General features: G+C 38.9%; 1 protein-coding gene across 1 annotated transcript in view; it reads left to right on the top strand.

Moving 5' to 3' along the window:
* GNAI3 (G protein subunit alpha i3) overlaps positions 1-21,399 on the top strand; it is a 40,510-nt gene that overhangs the window by 17,911 nt on the left and 1,200 nt on the right. The window contains exons 2-8 of the mRNA XM_081946933.1: positions 5,280-5,322; positions 7,075-7,216; positions 8,705-8,862; positions 17,312-17,440; positions 19,875-20,004; positions 20,516-20,669; positions 21,152-21,362. Of these exons, the coding sequence (XP_081803059.1) occupies positions 5,280-5,322; positions 7,075-7,216; positions 8,705-8,862; positions 17,312-17,440; positions 19,875-20,004; positions 20,516-20,669; positions 21,152-21,342 (947 nt within the window). The 3' untranslated portion in view covers positions 21,343-21,362. The remainder of the gene's footprint in view (positions 1-5,279; positions 5,323-7,074; positions 7,217-8,704; positions 8,863-17,311; positions 17,441-19,874; positions 20,005-20,515; positions 20,670-21,151; positions 21,363-21,399) is intronic.

The raw sequence follows: 21,399 nt of genomic DNA, 5'->3' as shown, positions 1-21,399 counted from the left end.
ATATATGGTCCACATGTTAATTCCATTATTACTTTCGGTCAATTTATGTCAAAGAGATTTTCTTATTCATTTTTGTGATCTGAGCTTTCTTGGTATTGCCCCATCTCCCCCCGCCGGCAGAGCTCCGGCCCCTCCCGTGTCCTGCATATCCGTTGTAGGATCTTCTGTTTTTTCTAGGTGTATTTAGGTGTGCCTCTATGGGTGTGTTAATTCTAATTCTTGTCTCCTCCCAGAATATTAACATACCTTCAGGCATCAACCATCTGAACCACACCCCCTTCTGGTATAATTTATTCGCTAATTGCGAATAATTTTTCCTTTTTTCCCTAACTTTCTTGGGGATCTGCTTCAAGATAGTTATTTCCCTATCATGGTATGTCAGGGCTTGCCCCCTTTGTACACCCAGAATTTCGTCTCTTGTGCTTTTTCTAAGGAATTTAATATGTACCTCCCTGGGTACATTGTGTGTTCTGGCATAGGCTGAATTCACTCTATAAACCAGATCTATCTCCCATTCCATCTGTTGTTTTTCTTTGTGGGTATATTCAGCCAAAATGTTTATCATGATGTCCCTTATGTTTTCATCCTCTGCTTCCATCATGTTTTGAAATCTAAGATAAAAGAACATTCTCTCAAATTCTGTTTTCATTTGTTGGGTATCAAGTTCTTTGTTTCCCTTCTGCACCGCCTCTACCCCCTCCCTCATCTCCGCCACCCCACCCTCCACAAGGTCCAGTCTCTGTGAGTTCTTATGGATTTGGGCTTGGTTCTCTTTAATTTCTTCTTTCATTTCCTTTAATTGTCTCTTAATTTCCTCTTGTCCCTGTAAGAGTTGCTGAAGCATTTGTTGCAAATCCATCTCTGTACTTTTAGGTTGCATCAGGTCTGTTATCTTTGATTGTGTAGCAGGACTGGAAGTTGCTGATGTCGGGGCAGAGGTAGCAAAGCCAGGCTTTCCAGGAGGTGGTCTTTTAGGAGACATTGTTTATAGAATAAAGAGCTCAGTCAGTGTAGAGAATGGACAGCTAGAGCGGCAGAGCAGCCAGATGAGTCCAGGAGGCAGAGGATCCAAGCAGGAGAGAATTTCTCTAATCAGCCTGGCAATAGAGTAAAGTTTTTCACCCCAGAGAGTTCAAAGAGTAGCAATCCACAAGAGATTCATCTGAGTAGCACGGAGACAAAGACCGGAAGCCTGAATTTTTAAAGGTGGAGTCAGGTTTCACAGTTCATGAAGACAACGGAAGTGTGCCATCTTGCCCTGCCAGCTTCGGGTTTAGAGGCATAACAAAGTTTTCAAAGTTCCCAAAGTCCTCAGATCATCAATATATTATGGAGTTAAGTTCAATGAAAGTCACTTTAAGCAAGGGTGTGGCATCATTGGTTGGCTCTCCCCCCTCCTCCTTCCCCTGGGGCTGAGAGCAAAATTGTTCCAAGCCGCCTGTCTGGGGGGGGGAATCCCCCTCCCTCCAGCCGCGCCTCCCAAGTTAGCCAAAAGAGAAAGTTTTAAGCTGCTGAAAAGTTCTTCAAATCAACAAAGGGAGTGAAGGGGGGTATGCGCCTCACCGCACCGCCGCTGCTTCCTTCTGCTTTTTCATTCTCCGTGCAGCCTGTCAGCGAAGACGCCTTACGCGCCCTCCGATCTGCTCCCCGGTGCCTTGAGCGCGCAGGGGACCTCCCGCCGGCCGCCGCTGATGCAGGGATCCCCCGCGATGCTGCCCCTCCGGCAGGACGCCTCTTCGGGGCGTCCTGTGCCCCCCAAGGAGTGGGGAAGCCCACCAGGGAGCTGGAGCGAGCAAACGAGTTGCCCGTCGCCTCAGCCGCCGGAACCGGAAGTGACATTGACAATTTCACCACCATTGACAATTTCACCATCAGTCAACTGCAAAAGGCAGTTTTACTTGGAGCAGCTTGCATCCTCCAATGATACCTCTAACACCATAAACCTTCAATATCTGCCTATCCCATGTCATGGAAGGGCTTGATAGGTGGATAAAAAGGCCAAATCCAATCTGAATAGCTGCCTGACTCTATGATGAACTAGAATAATATTTTAACATGACACTGTTAAACATGATTACTTTCCAATAGTGTATTTCACTGATGATAATTTTAACTAAATTAAAATTAGTTTTTATTTTAATTTCTCCACCATCTCTTGATGTACTACTCTCAGCACAGGTACAGCTTTCCAGAAAAAAAGTTTTATGATTCTTATAATTAATTGAAGACCTCACATTTGTATTTGGCTTATGGTATCCATAGCTTTTGAATTTAATTGTTACCATATATTGATAGCTTAATGTTCAGGCTATTGTTTTTTATTGTTGTTAACTGATTATCTGACAACACAATTCCTGGTAAATATATTCTGTTTTGCTTATGATTTAAGTATGCTACTTATTATTTTAAGCCTTATATTATTCCCGCTTAGAAGTGGTTCAGAAAAAGTCACATAAGAGAATTGATCCTGAAACAAAAGATTATAAGGATGAAATACATGCAAACTCTAATCCCCTTCCCCAGTCCAGGATTGGCTTTACTTGGTTTGTGTAACATACTTAGAGGTAACCTTTTTTACTTCTGGGAAAATGTAATTGATAGATTATTACTCCCAGGAGATTCTAACGTATGTAAACAAGTAGCAATATTTGGTTCTACTGCATAGGATGCATTCAATACCGTATACTTTCAAAATTATTATCTTCATGCGTTTATATTGCATGTTATTCCTTCTTTTACATCAGTATATTGAGTTTTAAGTTTACATTTAAACTTACAGTTAAAGATGTACAATTTACATCAGTATATACAGATTTGGGTGGGTGGGTACATGTACACTATCATGATCTCTCCCTTTGCTCAAATAGTAGGGTGTTAAGAAGTCTGCTGCAGTGGAAGAATTGCGTAATAAGATAACACAGGAGCTAGAAAGCTAAGCTACTCTATACTTTCTGCTTCATTCCGCTTCTAGTTCATAGCTGTAATAAATGCAATCCTGTGCAATAATAATAACTTTTTAAACTTGTATGCTGCATGACACTCTGTTCATCCTCTTACTTGGGAATTGAAGTGTGTGTGTGTGGGGGTATTTCTGAATAAACATGTATAGGATTGTCCTGTGAGGATTTTGAGGGAAGCCTACTTTGCAAAGCTGTGCATTGATAATTCAATATACTAAATTGTATAATTACACACACACATACACACACACACACACACACACACACACTTTGTTGTCTTACAATGATATAGATACACCATTAAATATTATGTTGAGTCAACATTATTTGAAGTTTAAATTAGGAAAAACTAGATAAAAAGAAATAAGATCACAGGTAGTCATCGACTTATACAAGAGTTCACTTAGTGACTGTTCAAAGTTACAACGGCACTGAAAAAATTAATTTATGACCATTTTTCGCAGTTCTAACCTTTGTAGCATCCCCATGATAACATGGTCGCAATTCAGATGCTTGCCAACTGGTTCATACTTACGACCATTGTTGTGTCCTAAGATCATGGGATCACCTTTTGCAACCCTTTGACAAGCAAAGTCAATGGGGAAGTCAGATTCACTTATCAACAAGATCACTAACTTGCCGTGATTCCCTTAACATCTGTGGCAAGAAAAACTGGGCAAAACTCATTTAACAAATGCCCCAATTAATATAAATGTTGGGCTTGGTTGTAAGTTGAGGCCTGCCTGTATTAAAACTAATTATCGTTCCAAGAAATAAGATTTCTGCTTAAAATATCAGTAAATAATTAATTTAGCTACAGGTAGTCTTCAGATTATGATGGCAGTTGAACTGGGATTGCCATCACTAAGTGATCTGGTCGTAGAACAATGTCACTTGATTGCATTGGTTAGTAATAGCACCCCAGACAGTCCTGATTCATAATCCTAAGAATCATGGAAGAAGATGATGTGGAAGAGCTGGGAGTCCCAAGTAAGGAGTGCTGGTGTGGGGGAGGGCCTAGAGGTCATACTAATTATCAAGGTAGATGTCAGACAAGATTCAAACAACTGGATAAATGGGTTGAATAAATTTCTAGTATTTGAAATTTATATAGATATATAGACTCCAGTTAGAAAGTTAAATAGATCTTTGTGATTAATTTTATCCCAGGTGAATTTATTCTGTGGATATCCGTTGCTAAAAAAAATTCTAGTTACAAAGATGTATATTGTTGTGTGTGTATATACCCTGGTACTTGGAACATACCCTCCCATAAATACACAATGTAAAAATATGTGTGTGGTACAATTTAAGTATATAAGTATATGATATTCACAGTAACTCTAAGGGAAAGTAGAGAAAGGGATCAATGACAGAAGTCTTTTCAGTTCATCGGTTGCTGAATAGAAGGTGATTTTTTTTCTTTCTGTTGATTGAGATCACCAGAAAATTATCCCCGTTATTTGTGTTTTGTACGTGTGTTAGTTATACAGCTTGAGTGTCTGAAAACCCACAGCTGATCTGACACATAAAGAACGTGTGTTCATGCAAGAAATACTTGTTAGATCTGAGAAAGTTATTTAGGGATTTGGATCTCAATTCTCTCTCTTTGGCAGTGAGATATGCAAACTTTTTGGGAGTTTTTTTATTTCAACTTGATTTAAAACATGATTACTCCAGGAGAGAATGCTAACATTTTATGTGTGTATGTGATGAATTAAGTAGCTATTAGGGTTGTGCAAAGCTTAAACGAGGCTTCATTCCGTGAAGATTTGATCACATCATTCCAGATTCACAAATCAAAGTGGAGACCCACTTTAATGATGAATTTTATCAGGTGCTTATAAAGTGCTTTGCAAGTTTTATTACTGTATTATTCTGCTTCTGCATTTGGTACAGATAATATTAGGTGGTGCAATTTCACTTCCATCTATTAGCAGTGATAATTGGGGAACTTAGTGGCATTGTGAGTTCTGGCACTGTCTTGTGTAGCTATGGAGGCCAGTTTTGTCATCTTTTTTTCTTTGCATTCTACAAAATACGAATAAAGATAGATTTTGCCTGAAATTATATCCTCTCAGATTTTCCTGTCTGTATCCAATCAGGACTCACAAGTCTAATAGCTGTCTAGTGGGAGAATAAGTAGAATTCTTCAGTTTAAACTCTCAATAGATTACTTATGATTATTTCTTAAAAGGTCTAGTTGCTTAAATTATGTCTAGTGCTTTGATGCTTCTGGATCTACCGACTAGTAGGATAAAAATCACTTTTGCTCAGACAGTACATCAACATGATCCCAGTTTTTCTTTGTCCTTTCAGGTGCTGGAGAATCTGGTAAAAGTACCATAGTGAAGCAGATGAAGTAAGTAAAATATGCAATATACGATATTGAAACAATTCGTTTGAATTGAAGCACAGTGCCTACATATGAAAGAGCCCCCTTTTCCATTATACAGTACCTGAACTATCATGGATACAGTATAAAACATACCTATTGGGATCTCAATGGAGATTATTATGGGTGTGATTATTATGTAAACAAAAAGTACTTCAGTTTGTGCAAGCCCCTTTCCCTTTATTTTTCAGATGCAGCTTCACTATTACCGTACGTAGCATGTACCAAATAATTCTGGTTGGCTCATAGCCTTAATTTTTCAGAGGTCACATGAGTGAATTAGAAAAAAAGACAGTAAAAAACTACCATAACTGAAATCAAATTAATGCATTCATTTATTTGTAAGATTTATATATCTGACTCCCAATGACTTTGTGCTGTTCACAAGCGGAAGGAAGGAGGGAGGGAGGGAAGGAAGGAAGGAAGGAAGGAAGGAAGGAAGGAAGGAAGGAAGGAAGGAAGGAAGGAAGGAAGGAAAGAAGGAAAACATAAGAATAAAAAAGGAGAGAAGATTGCAAATATAAAAGCTGGACAGAAATGAAAAAGAAACAGATCCATACAGCCCAAATGGGCTTATCCTCACTAAAGGCTTGTGTGAAAAGCCAGGTCTTCAAGGCCTTTCAAAACACTAGAGTGGAATAATTGGGGATGGGGGGATGCGGGGGGGGGGAACTCATTCCAAAGGTCAGATGCTTTAAAGACGACACATTTCAGGGCTTCTGATAAATGGCATTGTATAATCAAAAGAACCTGAAGTGCGCCTACTTGATCAAATTGGCTGGGCAGATACTATGAGAGATAGACAGTCCCTCATACTCTCTGCCATGTAGATACAAAGGTTTAAATGTAATCATTATTTTATTTGACCATTCTCCAAATAATCCTCTTGATTTCTCTCCTACGAGAGATCAAGAGGATTATTTCCTCTTATATCCATATATAACAATCTTCTCCAACCTGGTATTCTTGTTGTCATTCCCGGGCTAGTAAGGATGGTTGAAACTGCATGGTCAAAACACTTGCCATATGGCTATCCCATGAGATATAGATTAAGATCTTCAAAAATGACTGTCATAATCACTTTGGGATTCATGGCTAAATGGAAGTTTCCTAGAGGTAGTCTTCAGCTTAGAACCACAATTGAGTCTGTAGTTTTAGTTGTAAGCCATTGTGGTCATAAATTGAGTCACTTCATGATTGGACTCAATTTAGTGCCTGTTTTTATGATGGTCACCGCAAGTCAAAATAGTAATTAAGCAAATCAAGTGATGGCAAGTGAATAATTGCGTCATCTAATTTTTATATGTTATAATTGTTCTCATTTACATGCTTTATTATGTTGTAAGCCATTCAATGCCACCTCACATCACGAGGTGAATGGCATATAAGATAGATAGATGATGATAGATAGATAGATAGATAGATAGATAGATAGATGATAGATAGATAGATGATAGATAGATAGATAGATAGATGATAAATAGATAGATAGAATAATGAATGAATGAATGAATATGACAGGATCATAAGTCTGAATCCAATTTATCCAATTGTCAAGCACCCAAAATGCAAATCAAAGGACCACAGGGATGGTCATTACTTTGAGGATTTTCATAAGTAGATTTTTTGAGTACATCATAACTTTGAACGGTTATTAAGTGACAAGTCATAAGTCAAGGACTATCTGTACTCCATGCTTACTTCCCTGTCTTTCTCCAGAATCATTCATGAGGATGGCTACTCAGAGGAAGAATGCAAGCAGTATAAAGTAGTTGTCTACAGCAATACAATTCAATCCATCATTGCAATAATAAGAGCAATGGGAAGACTAAAGATTGACTTTGGAGAAATTGCCAGAGCTGTGAGTATAGATCATTGTTTTGTATACAATATTAGAGCACAAAAAAAAAATACAAGACAGTTTTGGCATAACTGATATAACACACAAAAATTGAGGATAATTTATTTTGAAAATTTAGTTGCAGTTATTATAATTTTCTTGGGAGAAATGAGGATATTGTAGGACATGATCATGCACCAAGAAATTGTTGACAAGTGTTGAAAGGAAATAAGACCTTTTCCTCATTGTCCCCATGTAACAAATGTTGTACGCTTGGAAACTTGATACCTATCTTCTTGTAGGTGTTAGGAAAAACTTCAATTTATTTGCACATTTTAAATTAACTTTTTAATATATTCTGCTGGGTTTCTAAATCTACTGTTAATATTATTTTAATTGTTCTTATACTACTACGTTATATAAGCTACCTTATTTCCTGGGTAGTCCATATACAGTGCTTCTATAATGTTTGTCAGTTATATAATTTCTGGCAATTTGCCTTTCTGCACATTGGCAAGAAAACACATTCTAGAGACATTGCATCTCTGCTGAGCCCTGATTCGGGGTTCGCCCTACGTGGTGGTGGGAAGGGCACGGAGCAGCACACATCGGAGATGGCGATCGCAGCATCGGAGAGGCTGCGATGGCGGCGGGACATGCCAGGGCACCCCCGACCAGCTGCTCGTCAGGCCACTCTCCTGGCCGATTCTACACCAGACAGCAGGCAACGGGCAGGCGCTTGGCGTGGAGAGAGAAGAGGGGACGGTGGCGAGGGGACTTCCAGTGGCAGTGCCACATAGCCACTCGTCAGCTGATCACCCCATGCATGCGCCTCCGGTCGGTATTCACAGGGCCCTGAAGCACACTGCTGGCCGGGCCACATCACTGCAGCCTGATGCTTGGCACAGATGGCCGGATACTGGGTGACCAGCGGGCGTGTCAGGCCGGCCTGCTGGAGGGTGTGGCCCTAGACTATAAAGTGCGCTGGGAGGCAAGAGCTCCCAGTGACTTTGCACAGAACTGTGTGTTATACTCATTTTGTACCGAGGCTCCGGCCTGCTGTTGGGGATAAAAGTCTGGGTTACTGAGCTGCTTGGTTTCCTGTGTGTTTGCTTTGATCCTCACCCAGTCCAGGCCTGGACCTTTGAGAATCACTTTTTGTAAAAGAGAGGATTTGTTTTTGGAGTATTAAGACAATGATAGGTTGTGACAATTTTGTAATAGTAATTTGAATGACAGGAATTTGCTGAAACTAGAGTTCATTACAACTGCCATTTTCTTGGTGGTTCTTATCCTATTATATAAAATTATGTCTTGAATAGTGAGTTCTCCAGTATTACTTGGTTATTCTGATGGGAATACAGAGAAAGAGATAAAAACCATTTTTGATAGATAGTAGATAATGTTTCCAATAATTTTACATTTTACCTGAAAAGTACTTCTGATGCTGGTAGTCCAGCAGCGTATTATGCCATTGAATATCAGTATTTAAGCTGTTTTCTTTTGCAGGATGATGCCCGTCAGTTGTTTGTACTGGCTGGAAGTGCAGAGGAAGGAGTTATGACTCCTGAGTTAGCAGGAGTGATAAAAAGGCTATGGAGAGACCCTGGAGTTCAAGCATGTTTCAGCAGATCAAGAGAATACCAGCTGAATGATTCTGCATCCTAGTAAGAAAACCTTCTAATAGATTTTAAGTAGCTGAATTGATCACCTCATGCTCTTCATATCTTACAAATACTTTTTATAATCTGAAAACTGCTATTTATTTTGCAGAATTACCATGACATGAAGGAATACCTCTAAAGAATTGTTGTGGTATTTCTCCACAGGCTATGGGAAATCTCTCTATGTGAGGATATAAAAATGCATTTGAGGAAAATGGTTTAATAAATGGACAGTTGATGGAGGCTTGGCTTTGAAGATTCCCTGGATTGTGTTTAGTTGATCAAAGCAAGTTCTGTGGGTGACATGAAAGGGCTGAACTGTCAAGTCTAACAATGTTCACTCTTACCATCTGCTATAAAGGACATTAGGAAATCTGCTCTTTAATTGCAATTTTGGGATCTTCTTATTGGAACTGAAGTGCACAACAGAACAAAGGGATACTGATTCTTCCCTCTTCCTCTTGCTAAACTTGTCATCTTCTATATTGTCCATCATCCTATTATCTTGAGCGAAATTGGGGGAAATCCACAGTAAGGTACCTTGATTACATAGGATAAGTGTTTGTGTTTATGCCATAATAATTGTATTGCTAAGATACTGGGAGACAATTTTAATTATTTTGTCAGTGGAGAAGCATTTCTAAGCAACAGTTTAAAATCCATAAAAATAGAATTATAAGGAGCTATGTGTAAAAAATGAACCAAACTAACATAGCTGACAGTTAAAGATAACTCTGAATTGTTCCAAATTTCCTCCCCCAGTGGAAGCAAATATTCTCCTTCCCTCTTTAATTTCCAAGGGATCCTTTTGAAGGACTGGAAAAAAGGAGGAGAAGAAAGAAAGGCTCGTCTGTGTGTATCTTAACTATTGTCCTGCAGTATCTCTACCTCTTTTATGACTTCACATTCATTTAGTTAGAAGAGAGAACTCCTGTGAAGTGATATGAAACTGACTAGGATCATTAGGAATGTTTTGGGTTTCACATTGCTGTACTCCTTTTTGAAGTTGCTGTAATGGAGTTTAGGCTGTCAGGGATTTTAATCTTTCTTGAAATAATGGTTTGTGCAGGTTCCAGTTACTTTACCACATTTTTTCTACAGTTTCAGGATCTATAACTTCTCTAAATTGAAGTCAACAAAAGGTTTTATTAGTGCTGTAGTTCTCCAGAATATGAAGCATAATGGGCAAAAAAGTTGATATGTCAGTTTTGCTTCTGAAAACGTAATCTGCTCTAAACTGGTAGCTTTGCTATATACAATAAAGGAAATATATTATATATTGAAACAACCCACAGGCCCTTGTGATTAAATTTCAGCTCTAAGCAGTTGGAATAGTTCTTGCATTTTTATGCCAGCAATTTGTTTTAGACCTTGTGAGGCTTGAACTTTGGTTAAATTGTTAGCTTCCTTGTCTGTTATTTAGTCTTTAAGCAGGACAATATGGTATTCCTTTGAATGCCAAGTCAGTGTATTCTTTCTAATAAAAGCCAGAGTATTAAATGTGAATGATGTAACTATTCTAGTATTATTTAACAAAAGATTATTGTTTTTTAGTGGAAGTAAGTATATTCTGTCCTCTCTATATGGAATTAGATAATATCACATTTATAATTAAGAATATGCCTCAACGGTGAGGCAGTTATACTAAGTTAATTTATCATTTCCTTAATGATTTAAAGACTAAAGAAACAGGTGGGGATATAATGCAAATTAAAGCGAGTAGGTAGCGACCTACTCGTTTGTAAGTGGGGTAATACAATACAATACAATAGTAGAGTTGGAAGGGACCTTGGAGGTCTTCTAGTCCAACCCCCTGCCTAGGCAGGAAACCCTATACCGTTTCAGACAAATAGCTATCCAACATCTTCTTAAAGACTTCCAGTGTTGGGGCATTCACAACTTCTGGAGGCAAGCTGTTCCACTGATTAATTGTTCTCACTGTCAGGAAATTTCTCCTCAGTTCTAAGTTGCTTCTCTCCTTGATTAGTTTCCACCCATTGCTTCTTGTTCTACCCTCAGGTGCTTTGGAGAATAGTTTGACTCCCTCTTCTTTGTGGCAACCTCTGAGATATTGGAATAATGCTATCATGTCTCCCCTAGTCCTTCTTTCTCTTAAGCTAAACATACCCAGTTCCTGCAACCGTTCTTCATATGTTTTAGTCTCCAGTCCCCTAATCATCTTTGTTGCTCTTCTCTGCACTCTTTCTAGAGTCTCCACATCTTTTTTACATCGTGGCGACCAGAACTGAATGCAGTATTCCAAGTGTGGCCTTACCAAGGCATTATAAAGTGGTATTAACACTTCACGTGATCTTGATTCTATCCCTCTGTTGATGCAGCCTAGAACTGTGTTGGCTTTTTTGGCAGCTGCTGCACACTGCTGGCTCATATTTAAATGGTTGTCCACTAGGACTCCAAGATCCCTTTCACAGTTACTACTACTGAGTAAGGTATCACCTATACTGTACCTGTGCATTCCGTTTTTGTTGCCTAAATGTAGAACCTTACTCTTTTCACCATTGAATTTCATTTTATTAGATAGTGCCCAATGTTCAAGTTTGTCAAGATCCTTCTGTATCTTAAGCCTATCTTCTGGAGTGTTGGCTATTCCTGCCAGCTTGGTATCATCTGCAAATTTGATGAGTTCCCCATTTATTCCCTCATCCAAATCATTGATGAAGATGTTGAAGAGTACTGGGCCTAAAACAGAGCCTTGGGGTACTCCACTGCATACTTCCCTCCATGTAGATGCAGTTCCATTGAGAACTACACGTTGAGTGCGGTTGGTCAGCCAGTTACCAATCCATCTGGTGGTGATGCTGTCTAACCCACATTCTTCTACTTTATCTAGTAGTAGGTTATGGTCTACCTTATCAAAAGCCTTACTGAAGTCCAAGTAAACTATATCAACGGCATTCCTCTGGTCCACTAATTTTGTCACATTATCAAAGAATGCAATAAGATTAGTCTGGCATGATCTGTTTTTGACAAATCCATGTTGGCTTTTGGCTATTACTTTGTTTGCTTCTAGGTGTTCGCAAATTCGTTGCTTGATTATTTTTTCCAGAATCTTTCCTGGTATTGAGGTTAGGCTGATAGGTCTGTAGTTTCCTGGATCTAATTTTTTCCCTTTTTTGAAGATGGGAACCACATCAGCTCTTTTCCAGTCCTCTGGTAGTTCCCCGGTGTTCCAGGATCTCTGAAAGATATAATTCAGTGGTTCTGAGATCTCGTCTGCTAGTTCCTTCAGAACTCTGGGGTGTAATCCATCCGGTCCTGGTGATTTGAACTCATCTAGGGTAGACAGGTGCTCACTTACCATTTTCTTCCCTATTTCAATTTGTGTTCCTAATTTTGTGGTGCTGCTTTTGATAGGTTGGACTGTTTTATCCCTTTGTGTAAAGACAGATGCAAAACATGAGTTAAATAGTTCTGCTTTCTCCCTGTTGCTTGTCACCTTCTTGCCACTTTCTCCTAGCAATGGACCAATTGTTTCCTTAACTTTTTTCTTGTTTTTAACATGTTGGAAGAAGCTTTTTTTGTTAATTTTTACTTTTGTGGCAAGCCTTTCTTCATTGTGAGCCTTAGCTTTCCTCACTTCATCTTTACAGGCTCGGGCTATTTGCTGATATTCTGCCTTAGTTATGTCCCCCTCCTTCCACTTTTTATACTTACTTTTTTTGTCTTTCAGTTTGTCAGATAGTTGTTTATGCAGCCATGCTGGTTTCTTTTGGGAGCTGTTGTTTTTCTTCTTCATTGGTAATGTGTTAGACTGGGCTTTTCTAATCTCATTTTTCAAAATTTCCCAAGCTTCTTGAGTTGTTTTCCCCTCGAGGATTCTCATCCATGGAATTTTTCCCAAGCTCTCTCTAAGTTTATTGAAATTAGCTTTCTTAAAGTCCAAGACTCTAGTTTGACTTTGTTCTACTACTTGTGTTTGGATAATGTTGAATTCCAATATTGCATGGTCACTTGCCCCCAGGGTTCCTATGACTTCAACACCTTCTATCATTTCCTCTCTGTTAGTGAGAATTAAGTCCAGTATGGCTGATCCCCTTGTTTCCTTCTCTACTTTTTGGAAAACAAAGTTGTCTGCTAGGTTTGTTAGGAACCTGTTGGATCTTCCACTTGGTGCAGAGTTTGTTTCCCAGTTGATGTCAGGGTAGTTAAAATCTCCCATTACTATTGTGGTGTGCTTCCTACATACCTTAGTTAGCTGACTAGCAAAGAGTTCATCTTCTTCCTCTGCTTGGTTGGGTGGCCTGTAGTATAGACCTATGGCAATGTCATTTCCCCCACAACCTTTAATATTGACCCAAATGCATTCAAGATAGTTCTCATTATTGTTGTGCTCTATTTCTGTAGAGACATAGTTATTTCTTATATATAGTGCAACTCCACCTCCTCTTTTATTTGGTCTATTTCTTTTAAATAATTTAAATCCTTCTAGCTGTATGTTCCATTTGTCAGTTTCATCCCACCAAGTTTCTGTAATGGCAATAATATCATATCTGCCCTCTTTTACTTGAATTTCTAATTCTCCCTGTTTATTCCTCATGCTCTGTGCATTGGTATATAGACATTTGAGTCCATTTTGATTGACCTTGTGTTTACTGTCTACATAACCTGTATTATGCCTGACTGCCCCTATTTTCTTGCCACTTGTGTGATTCATGCACATGGTATGACAATCACTATTACATGCTTGGTTTTGCTTGACAGCAGGAGTGATAATCTTACCCACACACACATCTATGTTACATGCATTTATAACCCTATGAATTTTAGTTTGCTGGGGACAGAGATGTTCTGTATCTATTAATTCTCTGTCCCCGCTCTTCAGTTTAAATGTTTATCAAGAAAATCTGTGAATTTAATGCCAAGTAACTCAGTTCCTTTCTTGGATGGGTGCAACCCATCTCTTTTGTACAGTTTTTCATTGGACCAGCTACAGGCTTCATGACTAATAAAACCAAAGCCTTCCCTTTTACACCACTCCTTTAGCCAAACATTAAACTCTGCTACACGCTGGCCCTTCCCTTTTTGTTCCTTATATACAGGTAAAACCTCTGAAAAGATAAGCCTACAACCTATACTATTAAGTTCATACCCCAAGTTCTGGAAATCATTCTGCACAGAAAGTACATCTTTCTGGGATAGATCATTAGTGCCAAGATGTATAATAGCATCAACGTCACAGTCCTTACTTGCATTCTTGACTATCTTAAGAATACGCCTCTTGTCTCTGCTGGCAGTAGCACCTGGCAGACACCTGACCTCTTTTAAAACCTCCGTATCCTCTCCTAAATTAACATCTCTTACGATTGAATCACCAACCAGAAGGTGACTTCTCTTTTTACATACCTTGATCTTCTTCTGCGACTGATGTGTGATACCTGGTTCCCCTTTTCGCCTTTCCGAAGAAAGTTCTTCGTTTTGGACCACGATCCCCTGCTTATTTGAGTCATCATTATCACAACTGCCTTGACCTATCTCTTTAGTGTCCCCATTAAGGTCAGCAAGGGCACTATATCTGTTTTGCTGGGTCACAGCAAAAGCTTTGGGTTTATGGTTCACAGCTCTCAACCTGCCAGATCCCACAGTTGTCCAGACAGCTCTTCTCCTGCAAGATCTTTGTGGTAGAGGGGGCTGATAGTGTGGCTTCACCATAGAGTGGAATGGCTGACGTAGACACCTAGTTTCTGCTTGGAGAGCACAGATTACAGATTCTAGATAGGTAATCTGCCTATGTAGACTCGTAATTTGTTTACAAAGGGGACAGTATCCAAATTTGAAAAAAGTACTGCGAAAGACAGGTGCAAAACAGCTATTACATTGAACTAAGCCAGTCATTTTGAAATAAATAAAATCACAATCTCAAACACACTAATCCAGAATGTATTATTGCTATTTTGGTTTATAGATATATGATTCGCGCGCCGTTAGGCGCGCGGGCCCCCACCTCAGTGTCTTTGTCTTGTGACTCACCCCCTCCTTCTCTCCAGCAGCTCCAATCCTAGCTTCAGGAAGATTCAAATGATATGGAGTTTAAGGGCCCCCACCTCAGTGTCTTTGTCTTGTGACTCACCCCCTCCTTCTCTCCAGCAGCTCCAATCCTAGCTTCAGGAAGATTCAAATGATATGGAGTTTAAGGGCCCCCACCTCAGTGTCTTTGTCTTGTGACTCACCCCCTCCTTCTCTCCAGCAGCTCCAATCCTAGCTTCAGGAAGATTCAAATGATATGGAGTTTAAGGGCCCCCACCTCAGTGTCTTTGTCTTGTGACTCACCCCCTCCTTCTCTCCAGCAGCTCCAATCCTAGCTTCAGGAAGATTCAAATGATATGGAGTTTAAGGGCCCCCACCTCAGTGTCTTTGTCTTGTGACTCACCCCCTCCTTCTCTCCAGCAGCTCCAATCCTAGCTTCAGGAAGATTCAAATGATATGGAGTTTAAGGGCCCCCACCTCAGTGTCTTTGTCTTGTGACTCACCCCCTCCTTCTCTCCAGCAGCTCCAATCCTAGCTTCAGGAAGATTCAAATGATATGGAGTTTAAGTCTTGGAGTCTTGGAGTAGGTTGGATAGTTTGGCTTGGTAGTCAGATGTGTTCATCACCACAGTGATGTTATCTTTGTCTCCTGGGAGAATAATTATTTCCTCAAGTTGGTGAGTGCTTTTTGTTCTTAATGTAAGTTGCTTCTGGGTGGATTGCTAGAGCAGAGGACGTTGGTGACTTCAAGTCTGATTTTATTGGCTTCATCTGGGTTGATATTGGTTAGGGTAGCTTCAACTCCGCATATGATGTTTTCAGTGGGGATGCGTTTGGGGGCGACTGCAAAGTTGAATCCTTTGGAAAGGATATTGGTTTCTGCTGTGGTGAGGGTCCTGTCTGATATGTTATGTATTTGTGGATAACTGAATATAAGATTCATCATCTCATATGTAAGAGTTTTAAGATATGAGGAAATAAGAAAAATAGGAAAGCAACCAGCCAGAAACGAAAGTAGGAAAAAAACATAAAAAGGGTAAACTGGAAGCATATCCACAATATAGAAGATACTGAACATTTAGATAGGAAAGAATAATATTATTAATGTCTGTTATGACGAAGAATTCCCACTGAACATTGGAATGGCTTCTTCTAAGTTAAACAACAGGAAAAAATATACTGCTATAACTGTTTTTGTATGGCACCATGAATGTACTTGTTTTAAAGAGTACAAAGGTAAGTTTGTTTGTTTTTTGTATTTAATTTACAAATAGGCAACCGACAGGCTTAGAAATCTTGTTATACTACAGCTCCCATTGCCCATATTGCTTGGAGTAATGAGAGTTGGAATCCAACAACAGCTACAGCTAACTGATTTTCTCTGATCTAAATAAAAATAAAATTAGGAACGACATTGATGCAAGGAGTACTAGGATCCTAATATCTTTAAAAATAGAGAACTATAGCATGGCTTCTGGAAAGTAATGGATTAGAAATTGTTGAGTTTTTGACAGTTTTGGTTTGCCAAGCTTTCTGTTTAGCTCCCAGGCATTTCATTATCAAACTAGGTAATATCTTCAGTGGGGTTTTGGGTGAAGAATTAGAAGTATTGGCCTCCCGATTTATACATTATATTCTAAAGCAGAGCTCAATAAGAACCTAAAATATGACCATTATTCTAGACCAGGGGTGTCCAAACTTTTTGCGAGGAGGGCCAGATTTGGTGAGGTGAAAATGTGTGGGGCCGATCATTCAGCCTGACATTCTTTGAACCCTTAACATTAAATGCGAATTAACTACCGTATTTTTCAGACTATAAGACGCACCAAGATTTTGAAGAGGCAAATTTTTAAAAAAGTTTTTGCACTCTCCCCAAAATGGCCCATTTTTAGTGAAAACGGGCCTTTTTAAAAAAGGGCATGAATAGCCCTTAAGAGGCTTCTAGAGTGCTTCTGGGGGCTGGGGGGGGGGCAAAGTTGAGCAAAAAACGGCCCGTTTTTTGCTCATTTATGCCCTCCACAGTGCTCCGGAGCACTCTGAAAACCTCCTAAAGGCTATGCACAGCCATTTTGGTGAAGGGCGCAGAGTTTTGGGAGGCAAAAAAAGCTGTATTCAGTGTATAAGGTGCACCCAGATTTTTGGCCTCTTTTTTGAGGGGAAAAAGATGCATCTTTATACTTCGAAAAATACGGTATTTTATGAAAGACTAAACAAATAACTCCAGTGGGGAGAAGAGGCCGCGGGCCGCTTGCAATTTGAAAAAGGGCCACATTTGGCCCCCGGGCCGCACTTTGGACATGCCTGTTCTAGACCATTTGAACTAAGCCGTAGCTTAACATAAAATTAAAGAAATATTCTGTATAGCACCAGCTTCAATTCGGACTCAATTAGAGGATCAGTTTGCAAGATGTTCCTGAATATTTTCTTTCCTTTTTTGGTCCCCTCCTCATTCTCATTCTTTTTTTAGCTACCTAAATGATTTGGACAGAATATCGCAGCACAGCTACATTCCAACCCAACAAGATGTTCTACGAACCAGAGTGAAAACAACAGGCATTGTAGAAACACATTTCACCTTCAAGGACTTGTACTTCAAGTAAGCAGCATTAAGAGTTGCAGGCTGCCATGTTATGTATACTCTTAAACCACAATGTCTTGGTGTAAAATTTATGGCTCTTCTGCACTTGTGGTACAGTTTTTGACTTTGGCTCACATGATGTAGTATCTTTCCGATTCTTTTGCTAGTGATTCTTGATACAGTCCACTTTTTTATTTTCATTGTTTCATTCTTTTCAGCTGCTTTTATGTTGGGATCACAAACACAGGTACTGAATCCTTGCTTTACAGGAGCATGTATACTAATGGTATACTGGCTTCTGTTTTATATTGTTGATTGGAAGTGTAAAATATAAAAGCCCCACATAGAGACTTTATAATTTGCCATGCATTTATTTTCTGGTGTTGCAGTGGGAGTTGAAATTAACATGGCTCTCTGAACAATGCATGGCTTTCTCAGCAAAACAATAGACATAGCATTAACCAGTCAATAGTACAGAACATTGGCAAGGAGCATGCATAATTGTTTAAATGCTTATCATTAATAGTGCTTGATGTAGAATGGGGCTGTGTTATTTTCCACTGTGATACACCTAATTATGTCATGACTGGATGGCATAATAACCATTTACCTCCATGTAGTTTGCCACCTCGTCTCCTGATTGATCCCTCTAGGACTTGTGATGTTCTCTTTTCAAACATCTTGGCTCTGCTACTACTGTATCTGATTTGTAAAATACAGCAAAATGCGGAATGAATGAGAACAACAAAACATTCAGATTGTTCCTGGTGCACAATGCCATCATGCTTCATGGTGGGATAAGAAACCTTTGCTTTCACAGTTCATGGAGCTCCAAAGTGTTATATAGTCTACAAATCAAGTAATGAAACTGTAGGGCACACTCACTTGTTAGGGTGCACTCTTCCCAGTGTTATTTAGTTAGACCTAGGTAGTATTCCTTTGACTGAATTTTCCACGGTCATCTTTTCATGCCAGCTTAAGGTTCTATTGAAGCCAAAGAGTTATCCAACATTCACCACACTTATCTTACTGATTATAATTTTAAAGCTGTAATAAAGTCTAAAAGTGAATCTAAAGAAATTGCGATTGGGAAAGATAGGTTTTTCAGCTTGAAATTGTATAGGAAGTTTTCGACTTATAACCAGTTATTTAATGACTGTTTGAATTATGGCAGCACTGAAAAAAGTGATTTATTATCACATGACCATTGCAACATCCCCACGGTTATGTGATCACAATTTTGTTGCTTGGCAACTGGCACTATTTACAATGGTTCCAGTGTCTCAGTTCCTGTGATTTCCATTGACGACCTTCCCAGGGGGCTTCTGACTAGCCAAGTCAATGGAAGAAGCTGGGTTCACATAATAACTGCATGCTTCACTTAACCGTGGTGATTCATTTAACAAAGGTGGCAAAAAAATAGTTGTAAAAATGGGCTTGACTCAGTTAACAACTGCATCACTTATCAGTAGAGGTTCTGGTGCCAGCTGTGATCGTAAGTCAAGGACTCCCCCGTATGTAAATCAGTTGTGGAAAAATCACTGTTGGCTGAGCCTTTGCTACCCTTGGTACCCCTTGTGTATAATGAGATAATAATCTTGCATCAAAGATGAACAAGACAGAGTTTATGTAATATATGTACTAGAAACAACATAAATGCAGCATAATTGCGTACTGCATAATATTTTCAGCCTGTTCCACTGAAAAAGCACCAATGCTTTTCTTCCCTTACCCTTAGTTTCCCCCCCTATCTTTTTAATGAGGGGCAAGTTCTTTTGGCATAATGTATCTCAGGCTTTTTCATGGGAGGCCTAGATATTTCACAGTGTCCAGCTCTGCAATGTCAAGTGGTAAAGAAATACCAGTCAGTATTGCTTCCCTGAGCACTTGGAACAAAAGGCTGAACTATTTTATTTGTGTATGAGAAGGCCTCAAAATGTTACAAAAGTTTTGAGCCTCGAGCAAAGAGGGCTAAAGGGGTACGGTTTGTATCAGAGAATGATATAATTATGTTATTTCCCTCATCCTATTTTTATATCATAGCCCCCCTCCTTTATAGCATTAAATGAAAAATAATAATTTAGCACTTGATTAATCTCAGCCTTGGGGTGGTTGGGTTTTTTTTTTGCTAGTTGCCCCAAGCATATAACTGGATAGTATACCGCAAAGTATAAGCAAAGCAAAAATGGCATCAAAATAACCAATGCTACATAAAGTAATGTGTACAAACAGATTTGGACATAAGTTATTAAAAGCTTTTTATATTTTTTGTGATAAAATAATATTACAGCAGTGGATGCTTTAATGAACTGTAGCATTTAGATCTCAGGGCTGGCAAAGTCATTTACAGCTTATTAAAGAACCCCTGTTGTGCATGTGTGTGATAACTAAACAGATGGATTTAGTTTTCGTTTTGCTAAAATGAATCTTCAAGTCCTTATTTTTCTGCCAGGATGTTTGACGTTGGTGGTCAGCGTTCAGAACGTAAGAAATGGATCCATTGCTTTGAAGGAGTCACGGCAATTATATTCTGCGTAGCTCTAAGCGATTATGACCTTGTCCTTGCTGAGGATGAAGAAATGGTATGTTGCTGTATAGTTAACATTCTAAATAATGTGGACTGCGACAGAAATTCCCCTTAAACTTAGCATAATATAATTTAATCAAAGATTTTGTTGTTGTTATTCCTTGAACATTACAAATGATAATATTTCAATAGAGATTAGGGGCAAGCTTTTCTTGTCTGCATTCTCACAATTTGTGCAGTGAATGGATTTGAAGTTGGGAGGTTATGGAGAGTAAAATTGCCTCTTCTTCCTAATTGAGTGTGAATATTTAAATTTGCATATATGATTTGAGATGGGGAAAGTGGTTTCTGATGGAAAACTGCAAAAAAAAGTGATATTTCAGAAGCTTTTTGTAACATTTACAAAAATGCACAGATTATTTAGCACGTTTGATGGGATGTTTGCACTTTTAATAATCCACTGTTGGGATTATTTTTTGACAAACTTTGCACTAGTAATTTGGTTGGGGTTGTTAATTATATGAAGTGTCAATGCTGTCTTTCAGTAATGTTTCTTTAAAATTCAGAATCGAATGCATGAGAGCATGAAACTCTTCGACAGCATTTGTAACAACAAATGGTTCACTGATACATCGATCATTCTTTTCCTGAACAAGAAGGATTTGTTTGAGGAAAAGATACGGAGGAGTCCACTAACAATTTGCTATCCGGAGTATCCAGGTGAGATTTTTCTTAAGGCAAAACAGAAGGTCACAACAGATGTGTGTGTTTGTGGGTATTATAGTAATTTCATTAAAGATTGTAATTATATGAATAAAAATTATTATAAATTAAAAGATGAAAGAATAGAAAGAGTAAAAGATATGCGAAGGAAAAAAGAAAGAAAAGTAAGAACACAGGTAGTTCTTGACTTACAACCATTCATTTAACGGTGTTTCAGGGTTGCAACAGCACTGAAAAAAGTTATTTTGGGGGAGGGAATTTTTGGAAAGTCATTGAAAATGGTGAAAGACTACCTTATTAATCATGATGGTGCATTTCTCTGAATATCAGCTTTGGCAAATAACAACAGCAGAGTTAGTCCTTGTGCATCTTACTTTCGAGAATAAAGTGGTTGGACACTGGGAAGTAAAGTGATGGACTAGATAAGATTTTGATGTAATTCATTAGAGCTGCTCTTATGTTCGGTATCATTTTTCTAGGTTCTAATACGTATGAAGAAGCCGCTGCATACATTCAATGCCAGTTTGAAGATCTGAACCGAAGAAAAGACACCAAGGAAATTTATACTCATTTCACCTGTGCCACCGACACCAAGAATGTGCAGTTTGTGTTTGATGCTGTTACAGATGTTATAATTAAAAACAATCTGAAGGAATGTGGACTTTACTAAAAGGAAAGAAACAGAGAAAGGTAAATTGTGAACTGTAGCGTTGCAGAAATATGTGCC

This window comes from Natrix helvetica, assembly GCF_964273705.1.
Source record: "Natrix helvetica genome assembly, chromosome: 3".
NCBI classification, from domain to species: Eukaryota; Metazoa; Chordata; class Lepidosauria; order Squamata; family Natricidae; genus Natrix; species Natrix helvetica.
Note: the sequence above shows the minus strand (reverse complement) of the source record. Positions and strands in the feature narration are given on the sequence as shown.